Source organism: Podarcis pityusensis (genome assembly GCF_964106645.2).
Source record: "Podarcis pityusensis genome assembly, chromosome: 2".
Classification (NCBI taxonomy): domain Eukaryota; kingdom Metazoa; phylum Chordata; class Lepidosauria; order Squamata; family Lacertidae; genus Podarcis; species Podarcis pityusensis.
The window spans coordinates 123124477-123147647 of NC_138029.1; the positions used below are offsets into that span (position 1 = coordinate 123124477).

The window sequence follows — 23171 nt, forward strand, 5'->3', positions numbered from 1 at the left end:
CCACTACATGTCCCAAGGTCCTGTATCACAGCTGAATTAAGTTCACACCAACTGTTTCTGATTGAGAGTCTGTTGTAATCAGAACCAATCCCTTTATATAGCCTGGAGAATCAGATGCCATCTTTAGGTTTTTGTTGTCAAGTGCTCCTTTGTGTTCAGATCAGGTCTCAGTATAATGATATAGCACTTTGGGATGAAGATGCAGCCCAGGAGACCAGCACTGGAGGCCAACATAGAGAAGACCTGCACAGCTACCATGTATTTCCCCTTGGTGCTCAGGTAGGTGGGCACAAAGGACACCCAAACACTGCAGAAGACCAGCATGCTGAAGGTGATCAGCTTGGCCTCATTGAAGGCCCCAGGCAGCTTCCTGGCTAGGAAAGCCACCGTGAAGCAGATGGCAGCCAGGAAGCCCATGTAGCCCAGGGCACCATAAAACATGGCCACAGACCCTTCATTGCATTGAAGGATAATCTCTGTAGGCTGGGAGTGCATGTCAGACTCTGGGAATGGGGGAGAGGTACTCAGCCAGGTGGTGCAGATGAGAATTTGGACACTGGAACAGGAAATGACAACAGCGTTGGCCAGACTTTCCCCCAGCCATCTCCTCACTCTGTTCCCTGGCTTGGTGGCCATGAAGGCCAGCACCACAGTGATGGTTTTAGCCAACAAAGAAGAGACGGCAACTGAGAAGATGATGCTGAAGACCATTTGTCGGAGAAGGCAGGTCTCCTTCCTTGGCTGGCCAATGAATAGGAAGGAGGACGAAAAAGAGAGCAGGAGGGAGACAAGGAGGATGTAGGAGAGGTCCCGGTTATTGGCTTTGACTATGGAAGTTTCTTTGTATTTAAGGAAGATTCCTAAAACAATGCTTGTCATTAATAGCAGCAAGATAGCATTGGAAGCTAGAAGGCTCCCCAAAGTTTCTGCATAGGTCAGGAAGGTGATACGTTTGGGAACACATTGAACTTGATCCTTGTTTGGATGCTGATCTTCGGGACATTTGGTACAATTCTTTGCATCTAAGGAGGGAAAAGGAGTGATTAAGCATCATTTAAATCCATAACAATCTATGTTCTATGACATTTTAGGGGGCAAGATGTCAATATAAGGAAGGGCCAGGACAAAAGAATGTCCAAAAAAGGAGTAGACAAAATTGGTTTATTTATTTGCTTATTTAATATTTATGCTTATACTGTTGCCTTCCTCCATGATGATAGAGGTGGTTTTCAAAAATTTCTGTTTTATCACCAAAACAACCTTGTGATACAGTTAAAGCTGAGAGGCAGTGACCTCCCACAGAGGTGCTTCTTGTACAGCTTTTGCTGAATTTATACTGTCCTGTTCCATGTGAAATGGTTTTACTTTACATAAATAAAATATTTGACCACTGAGGTTGCCCTCAGTGTCCTCTCCATGATCGTTAATTTGTTGTCCACCAACTGCTTCCTTTTCATTCTTTGTTTCAACCCACTTCCTAGAATTAACGTAGGTGAATAAAAATAGAGAAGCCAAAAAAGGAGACACATTAAAAAATGTCTTTGACTCTTTACGGAAAGAGTCCCTAAGTGAATGTTTCCACAATTCCTATTCTCCCAAGGGCTCCTGTTTATATTCACCTACCTTCCTGAGCAGAGATGGTCCCATCTGCACATGGGGCACAAGCATAGCAGCAAACGGGCTTTCCTTCTTGAGCCACTTTGGCATATCCAGGTTGACAGCTTTTGGTACACCTGGAGCTAGGTAGAGTCTAAACATAGAGAACATGAATCAAACAGAAAGTGTCAGACTATTTGTGTCTATGTCATTTATTTATGGAGTTTGGAATAGACCTAACAAGGGTCCCTATTCCCACTGACCCCAGGCACTTTTCCAGGGAAGCATTTTGATGCAAGACAACATGGCAGGGAAACCTCTTTGGTGTGTTTCCTTTTTTGTTCAGACAATTATATCGGACTATTCTATGCAAAAGTATATATTAAAAAAGCAAATGAGAAACCCTAGAATGACAAAGATAACAAAAGAGCAGCAATAAAACATACTTATGAAGGACCCCTATATGGTTGAATCCAGTGAAAGTTGACTGTGGCATGCGGCACTCATCCCCACTTTCAGGCCAAGGGAGCCGGCGTCCATCCTGAGACAGTTTTCCTGGTCATGTGGCCAGCATGACTAAATGGCTTCCGGTGCAATAGGACACTGTGATGAGTGCCAAAGTGCACAGAAACACTATTTACCTTCCTGCTGCAGCGGTACTTATTTATCTACTTGCACTGGTATGCTTTTGAACGGCTAGGTTGGCAGCAGCTGAGACAGAGCAATGGGAGCAGCAGTTAAACATACCACCACCTAAAGACTCCAATTTCAGAAAGTGCCTCCTGAATTATGGTTACATTATTATTCTTTTTCCAAAGTGTTTTGAGTCTTGGCAAAGAATGGAGAGATGAGCTCCACTTAGGCCTTCTGTCTCCCATCTGTCTATTAATGCCATTGCTGCTGCTAATAATGCTAATTCCTTAAGGGGGCATCCCTGGTGTCAAGATTATGGCATTCAGTTTCCAATCAACCCTTCTCCACACCATAGTATGCTGGCACCATGCTTGTTAACCATCTAAGCACTCAGGCCAGGAGATGCCCTCAAGATTCCAAGTGGCAAGAGCTCTCCTTACCACTCTTTACTTCCTGAAATCTGGACATGATTCTCATTCACCCCCTGGGCTGACTTTTAAAAACCCTGCACTACACTGATTATGGCTCAACCACACTTCCTTTTGGGCCATCTTTCTAGTCACAGGTCCATGCTTTAAATCTCCATGATAAAGCAGTCCTTCCTTCCTTCCTTCCTTCCTTCCTTCCTTCCTTCCTTCCTTCCTGTCTGTCTCAGTACTTTCCCTGAGAAAACCCACATTTTACCACTGAATCAAAGCAAATGGCAGTCAGGTTTTCCACAGGAAAACGCTGGGAGAAAAAAAAATCATAAAACAGATCAGGACCTGTAAGTCACATTGTGGCACAAATGGAAGTGTCAATGAGCCCTTACTCCCCAGCAGGTGTGCAAAGGGCTCTAGTCAAAGTGCCCTTGGAATTATTCAGTTAGTGATTAGAGCTTTACAGATGTGGGATAGAGTAGAATGCCATACCTTCTCAAACCACTTGGGCCACACAATGGCTTGTGAGTTGATTGTGAACTTCATGTCAGTGGATCCGTCTCTCCCTATACTCCCAACCGGCACTCTTATACGAGACTTATTGGGAAACATCACCCAGTTCTCAATGTCATAGTAGGCTGGTATCTGCCCATTCTCATCCAATCTGAGGCTGCCCATAGAAGTATTCAAAAACTGGAGTCCTCTTAAGAATGGGTGGAGCTGGAACGGCAGGAAAAAACACCGGCATTTATGAAATAGAAAAGTTGAATATAAACCCTCTACACTTTGAGCTTTAATCTCCTAGGAATTGGGGTCTGTGCACATTTCATCTGGACTCATGAGCCATTTGAAGCCATTCCATTTTCAGTTGGCAGGATTTATTCTGAACAAGAAGAAAAAAAGCAATTACCAAAAGTATAGATCAGGAGGTAATTAATAGATTACAGCAACAAACAGAGATAGAAGTGGTTAAGAAAGTTAAATATTTAGGAGTATGGTTAACCCCCAGGAGTATTGATTTGTTTCAGAATAATTATGTTCCAACATGGAATAAAATTAAAAGGGACTTAGAGGTGTGGAGAAGAATGAAATTGTCATTTTGGGGAAGAATTGCAACGATTAAAATGAATGTGCTACCAAAGATGTTATTTTTATTTCAAACAGTTCCAGTAATCAAAGGGGCAGCAATTTTTAAAAATTGGCAAAGAGAAATTTCAATGTATATCTGGCAGGGTAAGAAGCCGAGGATAAAATTTAAGATATTGACAGATGCGAAAGCAAGAGGAGGCTTTGCCCTGCCAGACTTGAAATTGTACTATGAAGCATCTTGCCTCTGTTGGTTGAAGGAATGGGTGGAATTAGAAGATACTGATTGGTAAGACTTGGAAGGTTTTGACAATAGATTCGGGTGGCATGCGTATTTGTGGTATGAAAAGAAACGTGTACATAAAGGTTTTGAAAATCACATCATAAGAAGGTCTCTGACTGAAGTGTGGGAAAGATATAAAAATCTGTTGGAACAAAAAACTCCATATTGGTTATCGCCGTTGGAGGCGATGAGTGTGAAGAAAGTCAATATGACTAGGGGATGGGTGACATATGAGAAGTTAATAAGTAAAAGAGAAGGTAAATGGAAAATGAGACCATTTGAAGAAATTAAGGAATATGTTAATGACTGGTTGCATTTTTTTCAAATTAGTGAAATGTTCAGAAAAGATTTAAATCAACGGGTTTTGCTGATAAAGAATCAAAATTTCAGACAGAAATTTTGAATAATGATTTTAAAATTTTAGCAAAAATGTACAAGATATTACTAGAATGGTGCACGAAGGATGAAGAGGTAAAATCAGTTATGATTGATTGGGCCAAGGACTTAGGACATAATATACAAATGGAGGATTGGGAAAAATTATGGAAAGAAGGTCTAAGATTTACTGCATGTACAACTATAAAAGAAAATGTGATGAAAATGATGTATCGATGGTATGTAACACCGGTGAAGTTAGAAAAAATGTACAAGACTAGTAACAAATGTTGGAAATGTAAAGAAAAAGAAGGTACATTCTATCATTTGTGGTGGGAATGCAAGAAAGTAAAAAGCTTTTGGGAAATAGTATATAATGAATTGAAGAAAATGTTGAAATATACATTTGTTAAGAAACCAGGCATTACAGGTAACAAGACAAATAAGAAAGAAAAGAAGTTATTTTTATATGCAGTGACAGCGGCAAGAATATTGATGGCCCAGAAATGGAAACAGGAGGAGCTACCTACGATAGAAGAATGGAGAACAAAATTGATGGACTATGCAGAATTGGACAGAATGACAGGAAGGATCCGGAACTGACGAGACCAAAGATTTACAGAAGACTGGGAAAAATTTATTGAATATTTGCAAAAATTAAGTGATAATCAGATTACGTTTGTAAGTTTTAATGAAGCGCTGTGATGGGAGAAAGTTATACAAAGTATTAATAATGGGAGGAAGTTTACATTAATATTATAAACAATAAAGAAGAAATGTGTAAAAAGTTAAAATATGAAGGATTGGCAGACAAATTAAGGGAAGTCAAAAAAGAGAAATAAGATGTAATTAAGATGTATGGTATGTATAATTCTGTTTTGTATTTGAAAACTAATAAATATATATATAAAGGAATTGGGGTCTGTGCACATTTAATCTGGACTCATGAGCCTTTTGCAACCATTCCTTTTTCTTTATTAGAACATTTGTAAGCAACTCATTGTATTAAAAAAAAAGGTTTCTGGAGAATAAGATACCGTATTTTTCGCTCTATAACACGCACCTGACCATAACACGCACGTAGTTTTTAGAGGAGGAAAATCCGTAGGCATGCCACCCGTAGGCATTTCCTCCATAACACGCACAGACATTTCCCCCTACTTTCTAGGAGGAAAAAAGTGAGTGTTATGGTGCAAAAAATACGGTAAATACAAAAGACAAGAAAATACTTCTTAAAAAATAAAAATAGCACAAATACCAAACTTTTTAAGCATAGATGGTCCTACAAATCAGTGCACAGCTTAGATGCCAACTCCATGGGGCCCTGGGTGCCCGAGCACTGACAAAATTCCCCATGAAGGGGTCGGGCATCCACAAATTTTGGTGCCAGAGTGATGCACGCGGCATGACACCTACAGGCCCAGGCATAGGGGCCATATTGGCATTCCTAGTGCACAGTTAGACCATTACCTTATGAATAGAACACCATTTCCTCAGCTGCTCACTGTATCACCAGGGAAGGTTATTTGTCAATAGGGGCCGCTCAGGTCTCCTCACAGCCAAGAGTGTAGGAGTGGTATGTGTGGCTGTTCAGAGTAGTCCCCCTGCCTGGTAGTATTATCTGAAAATAGGGGGAATTTACAAATACATACTCCCATGTGATTGAAACTTTGGTTGCTCAGAATTCTAGATAATGTGGAAGCCTGCAAATTGAAGTCTCTCCTTTCCCTTCAAAGTGTAGCCGCTCTCAGTGGAACTTGCACAATGCCACAAAGGAGGACATCGTCTCCCATTATCATTTGGTTGTGCTAATTTATTGGCATAGAGGTAAGTTTCTTAACAGTTACTATCATTTAAATATAAATCCTTTTTTAAGAAATATTTTTATTTCAACAGCTTTTCCAGCAAGCTGAGAAGCTCTTTGCTTTTCATGTTCTTTCTGTAGTTTTACAGTGTGTTTCATACTATCCAAGTTGTTAAACCGCCCTGCACTCTTTTGACAAAGGCCAATTTTATCACGTAAAAGTTTAGATAGTAATATAGAATTAAAAATTGAATCACATCATACCATAACGGGGAAGACTGAGTCTAGGAGAACTGTGTTCTCTGTTCCTGCTGTTGAACAGTTGATGGGCAATTTCAAGTCCCAGCAGAGACACAGTGGAAGATGAGGAGGAACCAACTTCTGCTATGATGGCTGCATCTATCTCAGGGCACCAGAGAGGAAGAACTAGATGGTGGGGGACTGTTCTGACATAACCACAATAGGCAGAAAGGTTTACTTCCACCACAAGACTGACTAAGATTTTCCGCCAAAATGAGCAAAAAGAAATAAAAATCTCAGTCCTAAATCTGAATCCAGTGGTGGGAAAATGAGTGCAATTTGCAACAAGAAAATGGAAATACCTGCCATGGCTGTAGCCTTTGACGTTCCAGCCTGTCTCCTCCACTCGCCATCAGCATGACCTTTGATCTGGATGAATAGGCAGCATTCAAAGCCTGAGCCACAGCTTGGACACTGAAGTAAGTCATGTAGCTATCTTGAGACAAGGCTCTCTCCAGCTCCTCTTCAGGCACCATCTCCAGTTTCTCATTCTCTGTGCATCTTGTCCGACCTTTTTCAGCCAATGTGTCCTTTCTATATAAACAATGAAATGCTTTAACCCAAAACTGCTCAAGATATTTGGAAATTGTATTATAGTGTTGGTAATTTTTCCTTAGTTGGGGCTTCATTATGAAAGACAAAGATCCATGGATGTACTGGAAGAGATCCGGATTCATATTCAAATTAACATTAACATCTGGAAGATTTGTTGAGATCCAGACTTTCCCCCCAATTTGATTCTCAAGAAATTGTTGTATTACCATGAGATCAATAAATGCCACTTGAGAGATTCGATAGTAAACAAATATTTTGACTTTGTCCCATATGATAAATGGTTCACTTGGGATGAGATATGGATTTAGGTTATGTTCTGGTATTCTTTTTAATAAGGCAATGCAAATTCCATTGTTGATCATCAGAGGTGTCAAGGCACTCAAGAACCTTTCTCCGTTATCATTGTCTGAAACCAAGAGGCCAGTCCATGTCCATCCAAAATTCAGGAGCAACTTGACAATCCCCCAATACTGGATTTCCCTCTTGGGGACCATTTGGTAGACAAAGGGGACTTCAGTTTTCTCTTCCAGTGTCTGAGTCATAAAGCCATAACTGATCTATTGATAAAAGAAGTAGATTAGTGATTTGTTTCACTTTCAGGAAATGGAATAGATACTGTATTATTAGCTGTTATTACTTATTATCTTTTATTGTCTGAAAAAAATGTACTTGCTGCGGTTGATTGCAGTTTTAGTCTGAAATATTTGGAGAGTGCCAGATTGGTAGATGCTGGAAGAAAGATCTACTATCACTAAGGATTTTCTCACTTTTTCATTTCCCATATTGACTCTCCTGGAAAGAAAGTGGAATTTATTTCTTGTCCCTATCCTTCATACCTGTGGGATTTTGTAGATGCCAGACATGGCTGAAATCTCTTTCGAGATGACAGAATTGCTCCCTTCAAGAACAGACAGCAGGTTATTCCATTCTCCACAGTTATAGTTTGGAATACTGCTTTGACCCCCTGCAAGCAGGTCTAGCATGGCATCGGAAGTCATCCTTGCATCCAAAAAGTTCTCAAAGATGTTGTAGCCCAAGGAGATGTTGGGTAAGAACCTGGAATTCTGGTTGATCTCCTGAATGGAGAACAAGAAGGTCAAGAAATGCCAGTAGAACCTAGGCATAAAACTGCAATGAAACATCAAATTAAAAATGTCAGAAACCTACTCACCATGTAAAGAAAACAAATTTATTTACATTTCTAGGCATTCTCAATCTCAAAGTAGCTCATCCCCAAACAATGATATGTATGTTTGAAGTTTGGCTGAGACAAGGCATATATTTTTTATTTTTTTTATTTATTTATTTAATAAATTTATATACTGCTCTTCATCTGAGGATCAACTAATTACAAGGTGTAAATCTATTTACCACTTAAAAATAAAAACTTCCATTGCAAAGAAAGAAAGAAAACAGAGAGGCACACAGCCTTCGAAGTGGAATATTGCTTTTATTATTATGAATTAAGTAACTATTGGAGTGGTGTTGGAGAAGCATGACATCCAGTGGCATCTAATCACTTACCATGCAAGCCTCTTTGACGGAGTGTGGGAAAAAATGTATGGGTCTTCGTGAAGTAATCTACTTGGAGATACAATCCCAGTAATTAGGAAGTCTCCGGGCCGGTAGTAATTGAGTGTTCTACTGTCTTTCCAGATCAGATCAAACTGACATTTTTTTCCTTGATTTTCGCAGTCTCCATGCGGCAGGAGCAGGAGAAGCAGGAGGGAAATCATTTTGGCTGTACCTCCTACACTTCTCTTGTGGCTGCTCCTCTCTCCTCCCCAGCCAGATAATCAGAAGTCAACAGCTCTTGCAAGAACAAAGCTGCAGTGACTTTTCCAGTGTGGGTAACATTCAGGTTTGCCTCAGCTGTTCATTCAGACTGTCTCTGACATATCAGCTATTCTCTGCCTCAACCTTTCTCCCCAGGCACAGAGCTAGATATAACCTCATGCTGCCCTTGATTGCAATGTCTAGGCAACCTCCAGAAATATCTCTTGATCTGGGCAAGAATAAATAGCTATGATTTTGATAATTATAAGGAGACCACTGCAACAAACAATAGTCATTGCGAAGCTTGGGTGGCAGGTGCAGAGCTGGAGGAAAAACATGTTTACAATAAATCACAGGTGAATTGTCAAAGTTTGACATGTATGTGTTGGTGTGCAAGTTTGGCCTCAACAGCATATGCCCCGTGGAGCGTAGTCCCAAGCAAGGAAGTCCAGGTTCTGTGTGTCCCATTCAACTTAAAGGGAGGCAGTGAAAAAAGGAAAACAACAGGAAGATTTAAAGGAACTATTAGAGATGACTATCAAAAGCAGCAGAGATATGACATGATCAGAGCCCCCCGAACTCGAAGCATGGGAAGTCCCAACAAAAAAATTATAATTCGGCAGAAAATTTGGATTATTTGATATGTATAATGGTTCTAGGGGTTGCTCGTGCGTAAGCCGGTGCCCACACCTGGCTGGGTTGCCTGAGTGAACCTTTTCTGTCCGGACAGCCACTCACCCGTGGCTGTCTCAATCGCTGGCAGAATCCGTCAGTGGGCGTTTCGTAAACTTCTTCCAGCAAAGAAGCTCTTTGACGCCTAGTCTCCTCCTACTCTCTCTGCGCAAAAGCCTTCTGCGCAAGGAGGGCGTAGGCAGCGGAGGACCCTTACTCTCCGGACGATCCATCGACCTCCCGTAGAAACGCAGTAACAATCAATTAGCAACAAAAGCCTCGGAAATAGCTTTCCACATTCCAATAACTGATGCACGCTCTATCAGCAGAGTTCGCACAGCGAAAGATGCACCCAGGAGAGCATTATTTACAACTTTATTCAGCGTTGGTCAGAACAAAGAAAAAACATGACTCCTGCTTCGATGTCACAGGAAGAGAGAGAAAACGAAAGCATATACAAAACATAAACTTCCTGTGAACAGGAAATACACAGGCTGTGACACAACAACCTACTTCCTTTTTAGGGTGGAACGGAAATATCCTAACAAAAATATGGTACATTTAAAGGAAATAAAGCAACATAAACCAATGAGATGTAAATTGCAAAAATTTATTCATGATAGTCACACTGCTTTAATAATGTATTCATGTTTCAAAGGTGAAAGTACCTTCAGGTTTAGCTCAAGTGTTACTTTTCATCAGAAAATCCTCATGGAAGAAAAACCTGATAACTGCTTGAACTCTGAAAAGAGCATTTGGTGGAACCCACACTTTGCATCCCACCAATGAATGTTTAATGGGAAAGAAACAGGAAAATACCACACCATGTTAGAAGTATTTATATTACTTCAAGCCTTGCGGCCCTTTTAAGAATCCAGAAAGGATAAAATAGTGTCCCTCTTATATATTGCAATAAAGCTCAGATGTTTCTCCTCCTTAGGTGGCCACATTGCATCTTGATTCATTCAAGAATCTAAGCCCTCAAAACTCACCAGGGAAGCATCTTCAGGCAGCTCAAGCAACAGCAACGGATCATGACTAACCTTTAGCTAGTAAACAAGCTTTAATATATATATATAGTGAACCTAGTCCTGGCAAAAAAGAAAAGGATAAAGGCTATGTAAAAGTATGTAAGTACCTATTGTAGAATAATAACAGGGACCCTGAAGCCCACTACATGTCCCAAGGTCCTGTATCACACCTGAATTAAGTTCACACCAACTGTTTCTGATTGAGAGTCTGTTTTAAGCAGAACCCATCCCTTTATATAGCCTGGAGAATCAGGTGCCATCTTTAGGTTTTTGCTGTCAAGTGCTCCTTTGTGTTCAGATCAGGTCTCAGTATAATGATATAGCACTTTGGGATGAAGATGCAGCCCAGAAGCCCAGCACTGGAGGCCAACATAGAGAAGACCTGCACAGCTACCATATATTTCCCCTTGGTGCTCAGGTAGGTGGGAACAAAGGACACCCAAACACTGCAGAAGACCAGCATGCTGAAGGTGATCAGCTTGGCCTCATTGAAGACCCCAGGCAGCTTCCTGGCTAAGAAAGCCATCACGAAGCAGATAGCAGCCAGGAAGCCCATGTAACCCAGGGCACCATAAAACATGGCCACAGACCCTTCATTGCATTGCAGGATAATCTCTGCAGGCTGGGAGTGCATGTCAGAGTCTGGGAATGGGGGAGAGGTACTCAGCCAGGTGGTGCAGATGAGAACTTGGACACTGGAACAGGAAATGACAACAGCGTTGGCCAGACTTTTCCCCAGCCATCTCCTCACTCTGTTCCCTGGCTTGGTGGCCATGAAGGCCAGCACCACAGTGATGGTTTTAGCCAACAAAGAAGAGACGGCAACTGAGAAGATGATGCTGAAGACCATTTGTCGGAGAAGGCAGGTCTCCTTCCTTGGCCGGCCAATGAATAGGAAGGAGGACGAAAAAGAGAGCAGGAGGGAGACAAGGAGGATGTAGGAGAGGTCCCGGTTATTGGCTTTGACTATTGCAGTTTCTTTGTACTTAAGGAAGATTCCTAAAACAATGCTTGTCATTAATAGCAGGAAGATAGTAATGGAAGCTAGAACACTCCCCAAAGTTTCTTCATAGGTCAGGAAGGCGATACGTTTGGGAACACATTGAACTTGACCCTTGTTTGGATGCTGATCTTCTGGACATTTGGTGCAATGTTTTGCATCTAAGGAGGAAAAAGGAGTGCTTAAGCGTCATTTAAATCCATAACAATCTATGTTCTATTACATTTTAGGGGGAAAGGTGTCCATATAAGGGAGGGTCAGGGAAAAAAATGTCTAAAAAAGGAGTGGACAAAATTGGTTATTTCATTTGCTTATTTATGTTTATACTGTTGCCTTCCTCCATGACAATAAAGGTGGCTTTGAAAAGTTTCTCAGTTTTATCACCAAAACAAACTTGGGATATAGCTAAAGCTGAGAGGCAGTGACCTCCCACAGAGGTGCTTCTTGTACAGCTTTTGCTGAATTTATACTGTCCTATTCCATGTGAAATTGAGGAAGAAAAATAGAGAAGCCAAAAAAGGAGACACATTCAAAAATGTCTTTTGACTCTTCACAGAAAGTGTCCCTAAGTGAATGTTTACACAATTCATATTCTCAAAAGGGCTCCCGTTTATATTCACCCACCTTCCTGAGCAGAGATGGTCCCATCTGCACATGGGGCACAAGCATAGCAGCAAACGGGCTTTCCTTCCTGAACCACTTTGGCGTATCCAGGTTGACAGCTTTTGGTACACCTGGAGCTAGGTACAGTCTAGACATTGAGAACATGCATCAAACAGAAAGTGTCAGGACTATCTGTGTCTATGTCATTCATTTATGGAGTTTAGAATGGACCTAACAAGGGTCCCTATTCCCACTGACCCCAGGCACTTTTCCATGGAAGCATTTTGATGCAGGACAACATGGCAGGGAAACCTCTTTGGTGTGTTTCATTTTTTGTTCGGACAATTATATCTGACTATTCTAAGCAAGTTGGGACACGGGTGGCGTGTGGGTTAAGCCACAGAGCCTAGGACTTGCCGATCAGAAGGTTGACGGTTCGAATCCCCACAACGGGGTGAGCTCCCATTGCTCAGTCCCTGCTCCTGCCAACCTAGCAGTTCAAAAACACGTCAAAGTGCAAGTAGATAAATAGGTACCGCTCTGGCAGGAAGGTAAACAGCGTTTCCGTGCACTGCTCTGGTTCGCCAGAAGCGGCTTAGTCATGCTGGCCACATGACCCGGAAGCTGTACACTGGCTCCCTCAGCCAATAAAGCGAGATGAGCGCCGCTACTCCAGAGTCTGCCATGACTGGACCTAATGGTCAGGAGTTCCTTTACCTTTACCTTTATTCTAAGCAAAAGTATATATTAAAAAAGCAATTTTAAAACCCTGGAGTGACTGTGATACCAAAAAAGCAGCAATAAAACATACATGAAGGTAAAGGCAAAGGATCCCTAGATGGTTAAATCCAGTGAAACTTGACTGTGGCATGCAGTGCTCATCCCCACTTTCAGGCCAAGGGAGCAGGGGTTCATCCTCAGACAGCTTTCCGGGTCATGTGTGCAGCATGACCAAACCCCTTCTGGTGCAATGGGACACCGTGATGAGTGCCAGAGTGCTGAATGCTGCAGCGGTACTTATTTATCTACCCGCACTGGCATGCTTTTGAACTGCTATGTTGGCAGCAGCTGGGACACAACAACGGGAGCAGCAGTTAAACATACCACCACCTGACGACTCCAATTTCAAAAAGTGCCTCCTGAATTATGGTTACATTATTATTCTTTTTCCAAAGTGTTTTGAGTCTTGGCAAGAAAATGGAGAGATGAGTCTCTTGCGACATCTTCCACATAGACCTTCTGTCTCCCATCCCTCTATTAATGCCATTGCTGCTGCTAATAATGCTAATTGCTTAAGGTGGAATCCTTGGTGTCAAGAGTGTGGCATTCAGTTTCCAATCAACCCCTCCCTGCACGGTAGTATGCTGGCACCATGTTGTTAACACAGGCCAGGAGATGCCATCAAAATTCCAGGTAGCAAGAGCTCTCCTTTCCACTCGTTGCTTCCTGAAATCTGGACATGAATCTCATTCACCCCCAGGGCTGATTTTGGAAATCCTGCACTCCACTGATTAGGGCTTATCCACACTTCCTTTTGGGCCATCTTTCTAGTCACAGGTCCATGCATTAAAGCTCCATGTCAAAGCAGTCCCTCCCTCCCTCCCTCCCTCCCTCCCTCCCTTCCTTCCTTCCTTCCTTCCTTCCTTCCAAAAACAAAACCCTGCTCTGACCACAGATCAGGACCTGTAAGTCGCATTGTGGCACAAATGGAAGTGTCAATGAGCCCTTATTCGCAGGAGGTGTGCAAAGGGCGGTAGTCAAAGTGCCCTTGGAATTATTCAGTTAGTGATTAGAGCTTTACAGATGTCATGTGGGATAAAGTAGAATGCCATACCTTCTCAGACCACTTGGGCCACACAATGGCTTGTGAGTTGATTGTGAACTTCATGTCAGTGGATCCGTCTCTCCCTATACTCCCAACCGGCACTCTTATACGAGACTTATTGGGAAACATCACCCAGTTCTCAATGTCATAGTAGGCTGGTATCTGCCCATTCTCATCCAATCTGAGGCTGCCCATGGAAGTATTCAAAAACTGGAGTCCTCTTAAGAATGGGTGGAGCTGGAAGAACAGGGGGGGGGGGGGACCAGCATTTATGAAAATGAAAAGTTGAATATAAGCCCTCTACACTTTGAGCTGTAATCTCCTAGGAATTGGGGTCTGTGCACATTTCATCCAGAGTCATAATCTTGCAGCCATTCCTTTTTCTTTATTAGAACATTTGTAGGCAACTCATTGTATAAAATAACAAGGTTTCCAGAGAATAAGATAAATACAAAAGACAATAAAATACTTCTTAAAAAATAAAAAAGCACAAATACAAAACTTTTTAAACATAGATGGTCCTACAAATCAGTGCACAGCATAGATGCCAACTCTATGGGGCCCTGGGTGCCCAAGGGCCGACCAAATTCCCCATGAAGGGGTCGGGCATCCACAAATTTTGGTGCCAAAGCCATGCATGCTTCATGACACCTACAGGCCCAGGCATAGGGGCCATATTGGTTTTAGGATATTTCCGTTCCACCTTAAAAAGGGGACAGGCTGTTGTGAGTCACAGCCTACGTATTTCCTGCTCACAGGAAGTTTCTGCTGGTCTATTACTTTCGTTTCTCTCTCTGTGCCTGAGACATCGAAGCAGGCAGTCATGTTTTTTTTCTTTGTTCTGACCAACGCTGAATAAAGTTATAAATATGCTCTCCTGAGTGCATCTTTCGCTGTGCAAACTCTGCTGATAGAGCGTGCAGAAGCTCTGGAATGTGGCAAGCTATTTCTGAGGCTTCGTGTCGCTAATTGACTGATATTGTATCTACGGGAGATCGAAGGATCATCCGGCATCGGCTTGGGGGCATGATGGACTTTGTCTCCCTGGCAGTATCCCAACAACAGGCACTCCTAGTGCACAGTTAGACCCTTACCTTATGAACAGAACACCATTTCCTCAGCTGCTCACTGTATCACCAGGGAAGGTTATTTGTCAATAGGGGTCACTCAGGTCTGCTCACAGCCAAGAGCATATGTGTGGGATGTGTGGCTGTTCAGAGTAGTCCCCCTGCCTGGTAAAATTATCTGAATGTAGGGGGAATTTGCACATACATACTCCCATGAGATTGAAACTTTGGTTTCTCAGAATTCTAGATAATGTTGAAGCCTGCAAATTGAAGTCGCTCCTGAGGAACTACCGCCCTATATCGTTACTTAATGTGGATTACAAAATTTTTGCTGACATTTTGGCTAAAAGGTTGAAGAAAGTATTGATGGAAGAGATTCATAAGGACCAAGCAGGCTTTCTCCCAGGAAGACATTTGTCAGACAATGTGAGGAATATAATAGATATTTTGGAGAAACTAGAAGCGAATATAAATACTAAAGCAGTACTGATATTTGTGGATGCGGAGAAAGCTTTTGATAACATTTCTTGGAGTTTTATGAAGAAGAATCTACATGGGATGGGGGTAGGCCAAGGATTTGAGAATGGTATGGGTGCAATATATTCTGAACAAAAGGCTAAGCTAATTGTAAACAATGTGGTTACGGAAGAATTTAAAATAGAAAAAGGGACACGACAGGGGTGCCCAATTTCCCATTTGCTTTTTATATCGGTCCTGGAGGTTTTGCTGAACATGATTAGAAGGGACCAGCTGGTTAAAGGGGTACAGGTCGGAGTTAAACAGTACAAACTTAGAGCATTTGCAGATGACTTGGTACTTACATTACAAGAGCCAGACACTAGTACTAAAAGAGTTTTAGAATTAATTCAAGAGTTTGGTCAAGTTGCAGGATTCAAATTGAATAAATTAAAGACTAAGGTACTAGAGAAAAACTTAACAGCTACTGAAAGGGAGAGGTTCCAGAATGAAACGGGTTTAACTGTGGTTAAGAAGGTGAAATACTTGGGTATTAATATGACAGCTAAAAATGTGAACTTGTTCAAAGACAATTATGAGAAATGCTGGACGGAAGTAAAAAAGGATCTAGAAATATGGTCAAATTTGAAGCTCTCACTGTTAGGCCGTATTGCTGTGATCAAAATGAATCTATTGCCTAGAATGTTGTTTTTGTTTCAAACATTGCAAATTGTGGACAAGATGGATTGTTTCAAGAAGTGGCAGAAAGATATTTCGAAATTTGTCTGGCAGGGCAAGAAACCCAGAATAAAATTCAAGATTTTAACTGACGCAAAAGAAAGAGAGGGATTTGCCCTGCCAGACTTTAAACTTTACTATGAATCAGCAGCTTTCTGATGGTTGAAAGACTGGCTGCTTCTTGAGAACACAGACATTTTGGATTTAGAAGGCTTCAACAATATTTTTGGGTGGCATGCATATTTATGGTATGACAAGGTTAAGGCCCATAAAGCTTTTAAAAATCATATTGTCAGGAAAGCATTATATAATGTCTGGATTAGATATAAAGACTTGTTGGAAAATAAAACCCCAAGGTGGTTGTCGCCAATGGAAACTAAAGCTGTGAGAAAACTCAATATGGAGGCCAAATGGCCGAAATATTGGGAAATTTTGGAACAAGAGGGGGATAAAATGAAATTGCAGAGTTTTGAAAAGTTAAAGGACAAAGTGCGAGATTGGCTCCATTATTATCAAATAATGGAGGTTTTCAAGTTGGACAGGAAAATTGGCTTCCAGGTGGAAAAGTCAAAATTAGAAACAGAACTGATAGAACCCAATACTAAGAATTTGTCAAGAATGGATAACTTGCTGTTGAAATGGAATACACAAGATGAAACAGTGAAATCAGTTATGATAAAGTGGGCACAAGATATTGGCCATAACATTATGTTTGCTGCCTGGGAACAGTTGTGGAACACCGGTATGAAATTTACGGCATGTAATGCCCTAAAGGAAAATATTATGAAAATGATCTATAGGTGGTACATGACCCCAGTCAAGCTTGCAAAAATTTACCACTTGTCTGACAATAAATGTTGGAAATGTAAAGAAATTGAAGGTACTTTTTTTCACCTTTGGTGGACGTGCCCAAGGATTAAGGCTTTCTGGGAAATGATATATAATGAAATGAAAAAGGTATTTAAATATACCTTTCCTAAGAAACCAGAGGCCTTTCTCCTGGGCATTGTCGGCCAATCGGTGCAAAAGAAAGACAGAACATTTTTTATGTATGCTACAACAGCGGCAAGAATACTCATCGCAAAGTATTGGAAGACACAGGATCTACCCACCTTGGAAGAATGGCAGATGAAGGTGATAGACTATATTGGGACTAGCAGAGATGACTGGCAGAATCCGAGACCAGGGAAAAGAGACGGAGGAAGAAGATTGGAAGAAATTTAAGAATTATCTTAAGAAATACTGTAAAATTTATGAATTTTAGAATGATGTGGTTTTTAAAATTAAATGGAGTACAGCTGTAAAGATTAAGTGAAAGGAAAGTAAGGATGATAATTAGACAAAATTAAGGGTGAGGATTTGCTGAACTAAATTTTTGAAATGGGAATGCAGAAAGGGGAGGTATGAGGAGGTCGGTGAAATAAGTTTTATGAAAATAAGGTATTGAAACTATACTTGTTCTTTCTTTTTATTTTATTTTTGTTTGTGTTTGTGTGTATTGATATGTTTGTTATAATTTGTAAAATCCTAATAAATATTTATAAAAAAAACAAATTGAAGTCTCTCCTTTCCCTTCAAAGTGTAGCCGCTTTCAGTAGAACTTGCACAATGCCACAAAAGACGACATCGGCTCCCATTATCATTTGGTTGTGCTAATTTATTGGTATAGAGGTAAATTTCTTAGCAGTTACTATAACTGAAAGAAAGAAGATTCCACCAAAACATTAGGAAGAACTTCCTGACAGTAAGAGCTGTTTGACAGTGGAATTTGCTGCCAAGGAGTGTGGTGGAGTCTCCTTCTTTGGAGGTCTTTAAGCAGAGGCTTGACAACCATATGTCAGGAGTGCTCTGATGGTGTTTCCTGCTTGGCAGGGGGTTGGACTCGATGGCCCTTGTGGTCTCTTCCAACTCTTTGATTCTATGATTCTATAATTTAAATATAAATCCTTTTTAAAAAATACGTTTATTTCAACAGCTTTTGACAAACTCCAATTTTATCATGTAAAAGTTTAGATATTAATATAGAATTAAAAATTCATTCTTTTTTACAGTTGATGGGCAATTTCAAGTCCCATGAGACACAATGGGAGATGAGGAGGAACCAACTTCTGCTATGGTGGCTGCATCTCTCTCAGGGCACCAGAGAGGAAGAACTAGATGGTGGGGGACTGTTCTGACATAACCACAATAGGCAGAAAGGTCTGCTTCTGCCACAAGACTCACTAAGGAGATTTTCCACCAAAAGGAGGAAAAGGTGGGGGGCGGAATCGTCAGCCCTAAATTTGATTCCAGTGGTGGGGAAATGAGTTGCAATTTGCAACAAGAAAAAGGAAATACCTGCCATGGCTGTAGCCTTTGACGTTCCAGCCTGTCTCCTCCACTCGCCATCATCATGAACTTTGATCTGGATGAATAGGCAGCATTCAAAGCCTGAGCCACAGCTTGGACACTGAAGTAAGGGATGTAGCTGTCTTGAGACAGGACTCTCTCCAGCTCCTCTTCTGGCACCATCTCCAGTTTCTCATTCTCTGTGCATCTTGTCCGACTTTTTCCAGCCAATGTGTCCTTTCTATATAAACAATGAAATGCTTTATACCAAAACTGTATAAGAAGTTTGGAAGATGGATCATAGGGTTTGTATCTTTTCCTTAGTTGGGGCTTCATTATGAAGGACAAAGATCCATGGATGTACTGGAGAAGATCAGAATCACTATTCAATTTCACATTAATGTCTTGAAGACCTGTTGAGATCCAGACTTTCCCCCCAATTTGTTTCTCAAGAAATTGTTGTATTATCATGAGATCAATCCATGCCGCTTGACTGCTTCTATAGTAAACAAATATTTTGACTTTGTCCCATATGATAAATGGTTCAATTGGGATGAGATATGGATTTAGGTTCTGGTCTGGCATTCTTTTTAATAAGGCAATGCAAATTCCATTGTTGATCATCAGAGGTGTCAAGGCACTCAAGAACCTTTCTCCATTATCATTGTCTGAAACCAAGAGGCCAATCCATGTCCATCCAAAATTCAGGAGCAACTTGACAATCCCCCAATACTGACTTTCCCCCTTGGGGACCATTTGGTAGACAAAGGGGACTTCAGTTTTCTCATCCAGTGTCTGAGTCATAACAGCATAACTCATCTAGTGCGGAAAGGAAGAGATTAGTGATTTGTTTGACTTTCAGGAAAAGGAATAGATACTGTATTTATTGTCTGTTATTAATGTAGTACCTCGGGTTAAGTACTTAATTCGTTCCAGAGGTCCGTTCCTAACCTGAAACTGTTCTTAACCTGAAGCACCACTTTAGCTAATGGGGCCTCCTGCTGCTGCACGATTTCTGTTCTCATCCTGAAGCAAGGTTCTTAACCCAAGGTACTTTTTCTGGGTTAGCAGAATCTGTAACCTGAAGCGTATGTAACCCGAGGTACCACTGTACTTATTATCTGTTATTATCTTGGGGGGGGGAGTGTTGGCTGGAGTTGATTGCAGTTTTAGTCTGAAACATTTGGAGAGTGCCAGATTGGTGGATGGTGGAAGAAAGATCTATTATAGCTAAGGATTTTCTCACTTTTTCATAGACCCTTCTTGTCCCTTCCCTGCATACCTGTGGAATTTTGTAGATACCTGACATGACTGAAAACACTTGTGAGATGACAGAATTGGCCCGTTCAAGAACAGCCAGAAGGTTATTCCATCTTCCACAGCTATAGTTTGGAATATTGCTTTCACCACCTGCAAGCAGGTCTATCATGGCATCAGAAGTCATCCTTGCATCCAAAAAGTTCTCAAAGAGGTTGTAGCCCAAGGAGATGTTGGGTAAGAACCTGGAATTCTGGTTGATCTCCTGAACAGAGAACAAGAAGGACAAGATGTGCCAGTAGAACTTAAGTGTAGAACTGCAATGAAACATCAAATAAAAAATGTCAGAAACCTATTCACCATGTAAAGAAAATGAATGTTATTTCTAATCAAATATCAAAGTATCTCATCCACAAACAATGATATGTATGTTTGTAGTTTGGGCTGGGACAAGACATATTTTATTTTATTTTTTATTTAATAAGATTATATACCACTCTTCATCTGAGGATCACTTTGTTACAAGGTGAAAATTTATTGGCCATTTAAAAATAAAAACTGGGGGATTGCAAATTCCATAGCAAAAAAAGAAAGAAAGCAGAGAGACACACAGCCTTCAAAGTGGAAAATTGTTTATTATGATTAATTAAACAGAAACTATTGGAGTGGTTTTGGAGAAGCATGACATCCAGTGGCATCTAATTACTTACCATGCAAGTCTCTTTGAGGGAGTCTGGGAAAAAATGTATGGGTCTTCGTCAGTCAATAAACTTGGAGATATGATCCCAGCAATTAGGAAGTCTCCAGGCCGGTAGTAATTGAGTGTTTGACTTTCTTCCCAGATCAGATTCTTGGGACATCTTTTCCCTTGATTTTCGCAGTCTCCATGCGGCATGAGCAGGAGAAGCAGGAGGGAAATCATTTTGCCTGTACCTCCTACACTTCTCTTGTGGCTGCTCCTCTCTCCTCCCCAGCCAGATAATCAGAAGTCAACAGCTCTTCCAAGAGAAAAACTGCAGTGACTTTCCCAGTATGGGTAGCGTTCAGGTATCCCTCAGCTGTTCATTCAGACTGTGTCTGACATATCAGCTATTTTGTGCATCCACTTTTCTCCCCAGGCACAGAGCTAGGAGTAACGTTATGCTGCCCTTGATTGTGATGTCTAGAAATATATCCTGATCTTGGAAAGAATGAATAGCTATGATTTTGACAATTATAAGGAGAAGAAAATTGGTCAATGTAACAACCTGGAGTCCTTGCGCAACTTGAGTGGCAGGTGCAGAGATGAACAAAAACATGTTTACAAGAAATCACAGGTGCAGTGCCAAAGTTTGACGTGTGTGTGCGCCTCAACAGCAAGTTTGGCCTCAACAGCATTAGGAAAGCTCTACAGGCAGGTCAGACCAAGTCCCATCTAGTCCAGCATGCCGTATATTTCAGTGGCTGATCACACACCTTTGAGAAGCTCACAAGCAGGGCATGGGGGCAGTAGACCTTTGGTGGTCTTTTAATTTTAATAATTTTATTGGAATTTTATTTACAACATAACATAACCCCCCCACCCCCCAATACACAATCCACCCTCATTAAACGTGAACATAACATACAGTGAGCATAACATACAACAGTACAAACAACGAAATAAAAGTCTTCCTTTATCCTGTATCAGGCCTGTGGTGTAGTGGTTAAGAGCGGTAGTCTCATAATCTGGGGAACTGGGTTCACGTCTCCGCTCCTCCACATGCAGCTGCTGGGTGACCTTGGGCTAGTCACACTTCTCTGAAGTCTCTCAGCCCCACTCACCTTACAGAGTGTTTGTTGTGGGGGAGGAAGGGAAAGGAGAATGTTAGCCATTTTGAGACTCCTTTGGGTAGTGATAAAGCAGGATATCAAATCCAAACTACTACTACTACTACTACTACTACTACTCTTCTTCTTCTTCTTCTTCTTCTTCTTCTTCTTCTTCTTCTTCTTCTTCTTCTTCTTCTTCACTGTTTCCTTTATGAATAATTATTAAGATTTTTCTTATTATGTTAAATATCCGCAAAGTCTCCTGCAGACATTAATCAAAACAAGTACAGGTATGTATTTTAGGGCACTGTTTTGTGAAGTATTCTCTGCATTTTCGCCATGCTTTTTGAAACTCTTGTCTAGTGTGATCTCTAATTGCCTCTGTTAATCTAGCCAGTTCAATATACTCTAACAGTTTGTCTTGACATTCCTTTTTTGCTGGCACAGTCTCCCCCCCCCACCCAGTTTTTAACAATTAGGATCCTTGTTGCTCCTGTGACATAGAGGAATATTTTCTGATCTTCTCTTGGTATACCTGTGTCCATTCCCCCAATAGAAAAGCTTATGTATTTTTCATTAAGTTATACTTAAACATTTTTTTAAGCTCACCATATACTGTGTTCCAGAAGCTTTTGATTTTTTTCACAGGTCCACCAAACATGTATAAGTGTCCCCTCTGTTTTACCACAAGACCTTTGGTGGGTCTTGTTCCCCAACAAATGACATTCAGAGACATGCAAGCCTCTGATCCCCCACAGAAATCCACTCACCATTAATTCACCAAGAATTATGAGCTGCTTTTATCATTGAGGCATGCTGGTGTATATAAAAGGTGGAATAGATTGGGAGAGCCAGTGTGGTGTAGTGGTTAAGAGCGGTAGTCTCGTAATCTGGGGAACCGGGTTCGCGTCTCCACTCCTTCACATGCAGCTGCTGGGTGACCTTGGGCCAGTCACACTTCTTTGAAGTCTCTCAGCCCTACTCACTTCACAGAGTGTTTGTTGTGGGGGAGGAAGGGAAAGGAGAATGTTAGCCGCTTTGAGACTCCTGAAGGGGAGTGAAAGGCGGGATATCAAATCAAAACTCCTCTTCTTCTTCTTCTTCTTCTTCTTCTTCTTCTTCTTCTTCTTCTTCTTCTTCTTCTTCTTGTGTATCAATGGAACAGAAACTTTACAAATCTCCATACAACTCAAACAGTAACATTAGCCACCCAGACACTTAATTCAGACTCCAGCAATACACACAGATCCTTCAACAAAGACTGGAGCTTAGTGGAGCTTGATAAGGGCCAAAGTAGCACTCCAACAAAGGGGGGGGAGTCTTAGGGGGAACCTCTGCAGCACCACCTCCCCTGCCCAAGGGAGCTCTTGAGTTGGAGGTGAGCAGGTCTTACTTGAAATTGGCCACTACAGAGAAAACAGGGTTTGGCCAGTGGTGGTGGTTTGTAGAGGTGCTGTGCTCTCTGAGGTCAATGTTAGGCAGCATATCAAGCAGAGAAGAAAGTTTGAATGGCAACCATTCGACTAAATGAAGTTTGACTGGATCTTTTCACAGTATCTGTAAGTTTACAACCATG

General features: G+C 41.3%; 2 protein-coding genes across 2 annotated transcripts; both read right to left on the minus strand.

The window, feature by feature from the left end:
* Positions 1 to 8753, minus strand: LOC308465436 (vomeronasal type-2 receptor 26-like; the record flags this gene model as incomplete). The annotated part of the gene is made up of 6 exons (XM_080985408.1): positions 1 to 1022; positions 1624 to 1750; positions 3141 to 3368; positions 6799 to 7608; positions 7888 to 8127; positions 8724 to 8753. 6 exons carry the CDS (start codon positions 8751 to 8753, stop codon positions 124 to 126), a joined length of 2334 nt encoding a protein of 777 aa, XP_080841534.1. The 3' UTR covers positions 1 to 123.
* A 1882-nt stretch (positions 8754 to 10635) lies between these two features.
* LOC308469837 (vomeronasal type-2 receptor 26-like) lies at positions 10636 to 18844 on the minus strand. Its single transcript, XM_080992840.1, has 4 exons — positions 18557 to 18844; positions 13968 to 14195; positions 12155 to 12281; positions 10636 to 11691 (listed from the first exon to the last, which is right to left on the minus strand). Exons 1-4 carry the CDS (start codon positions 18728 to 18730, stop codon positions 10793 to 10795), a joined length of 1428 nt encoding a protein of 475 aa, XP_080848966.1. The 5' UTR covers positions 18731 to 18844; the 3' UTR covers positions 10636 to 10792.
* Between the last annotated feature and the right edge of the window lie 4327 nt (positions 18845 to 23171).

Bases quoted from the DNA above. Each gene is read 5' to 3' on its own strand.
- LOC308469837 (XM_080992840.1), bottom strand. From the start codon at position 18,730: ATGGTGCCAGAAGAGGAGCTGGAGAGAGTCCTGTCTCAAGACAGCTAC. The intron at 14,196-18,556 runs GTATTTCCTTTT...CTGTTCTTCCAG, and splicing joins AAAGGCTACAGCCATGGCAG to CTCCACCCATTCTTAAGAGG. The intron at 12,282-13,967 runs GTATGGCATTCT...CTCAATGTCTAG, and splicing joins GGCCCAAGTGGTCTGAGAAG to ACTGTACCTAGCTCCAGGTG.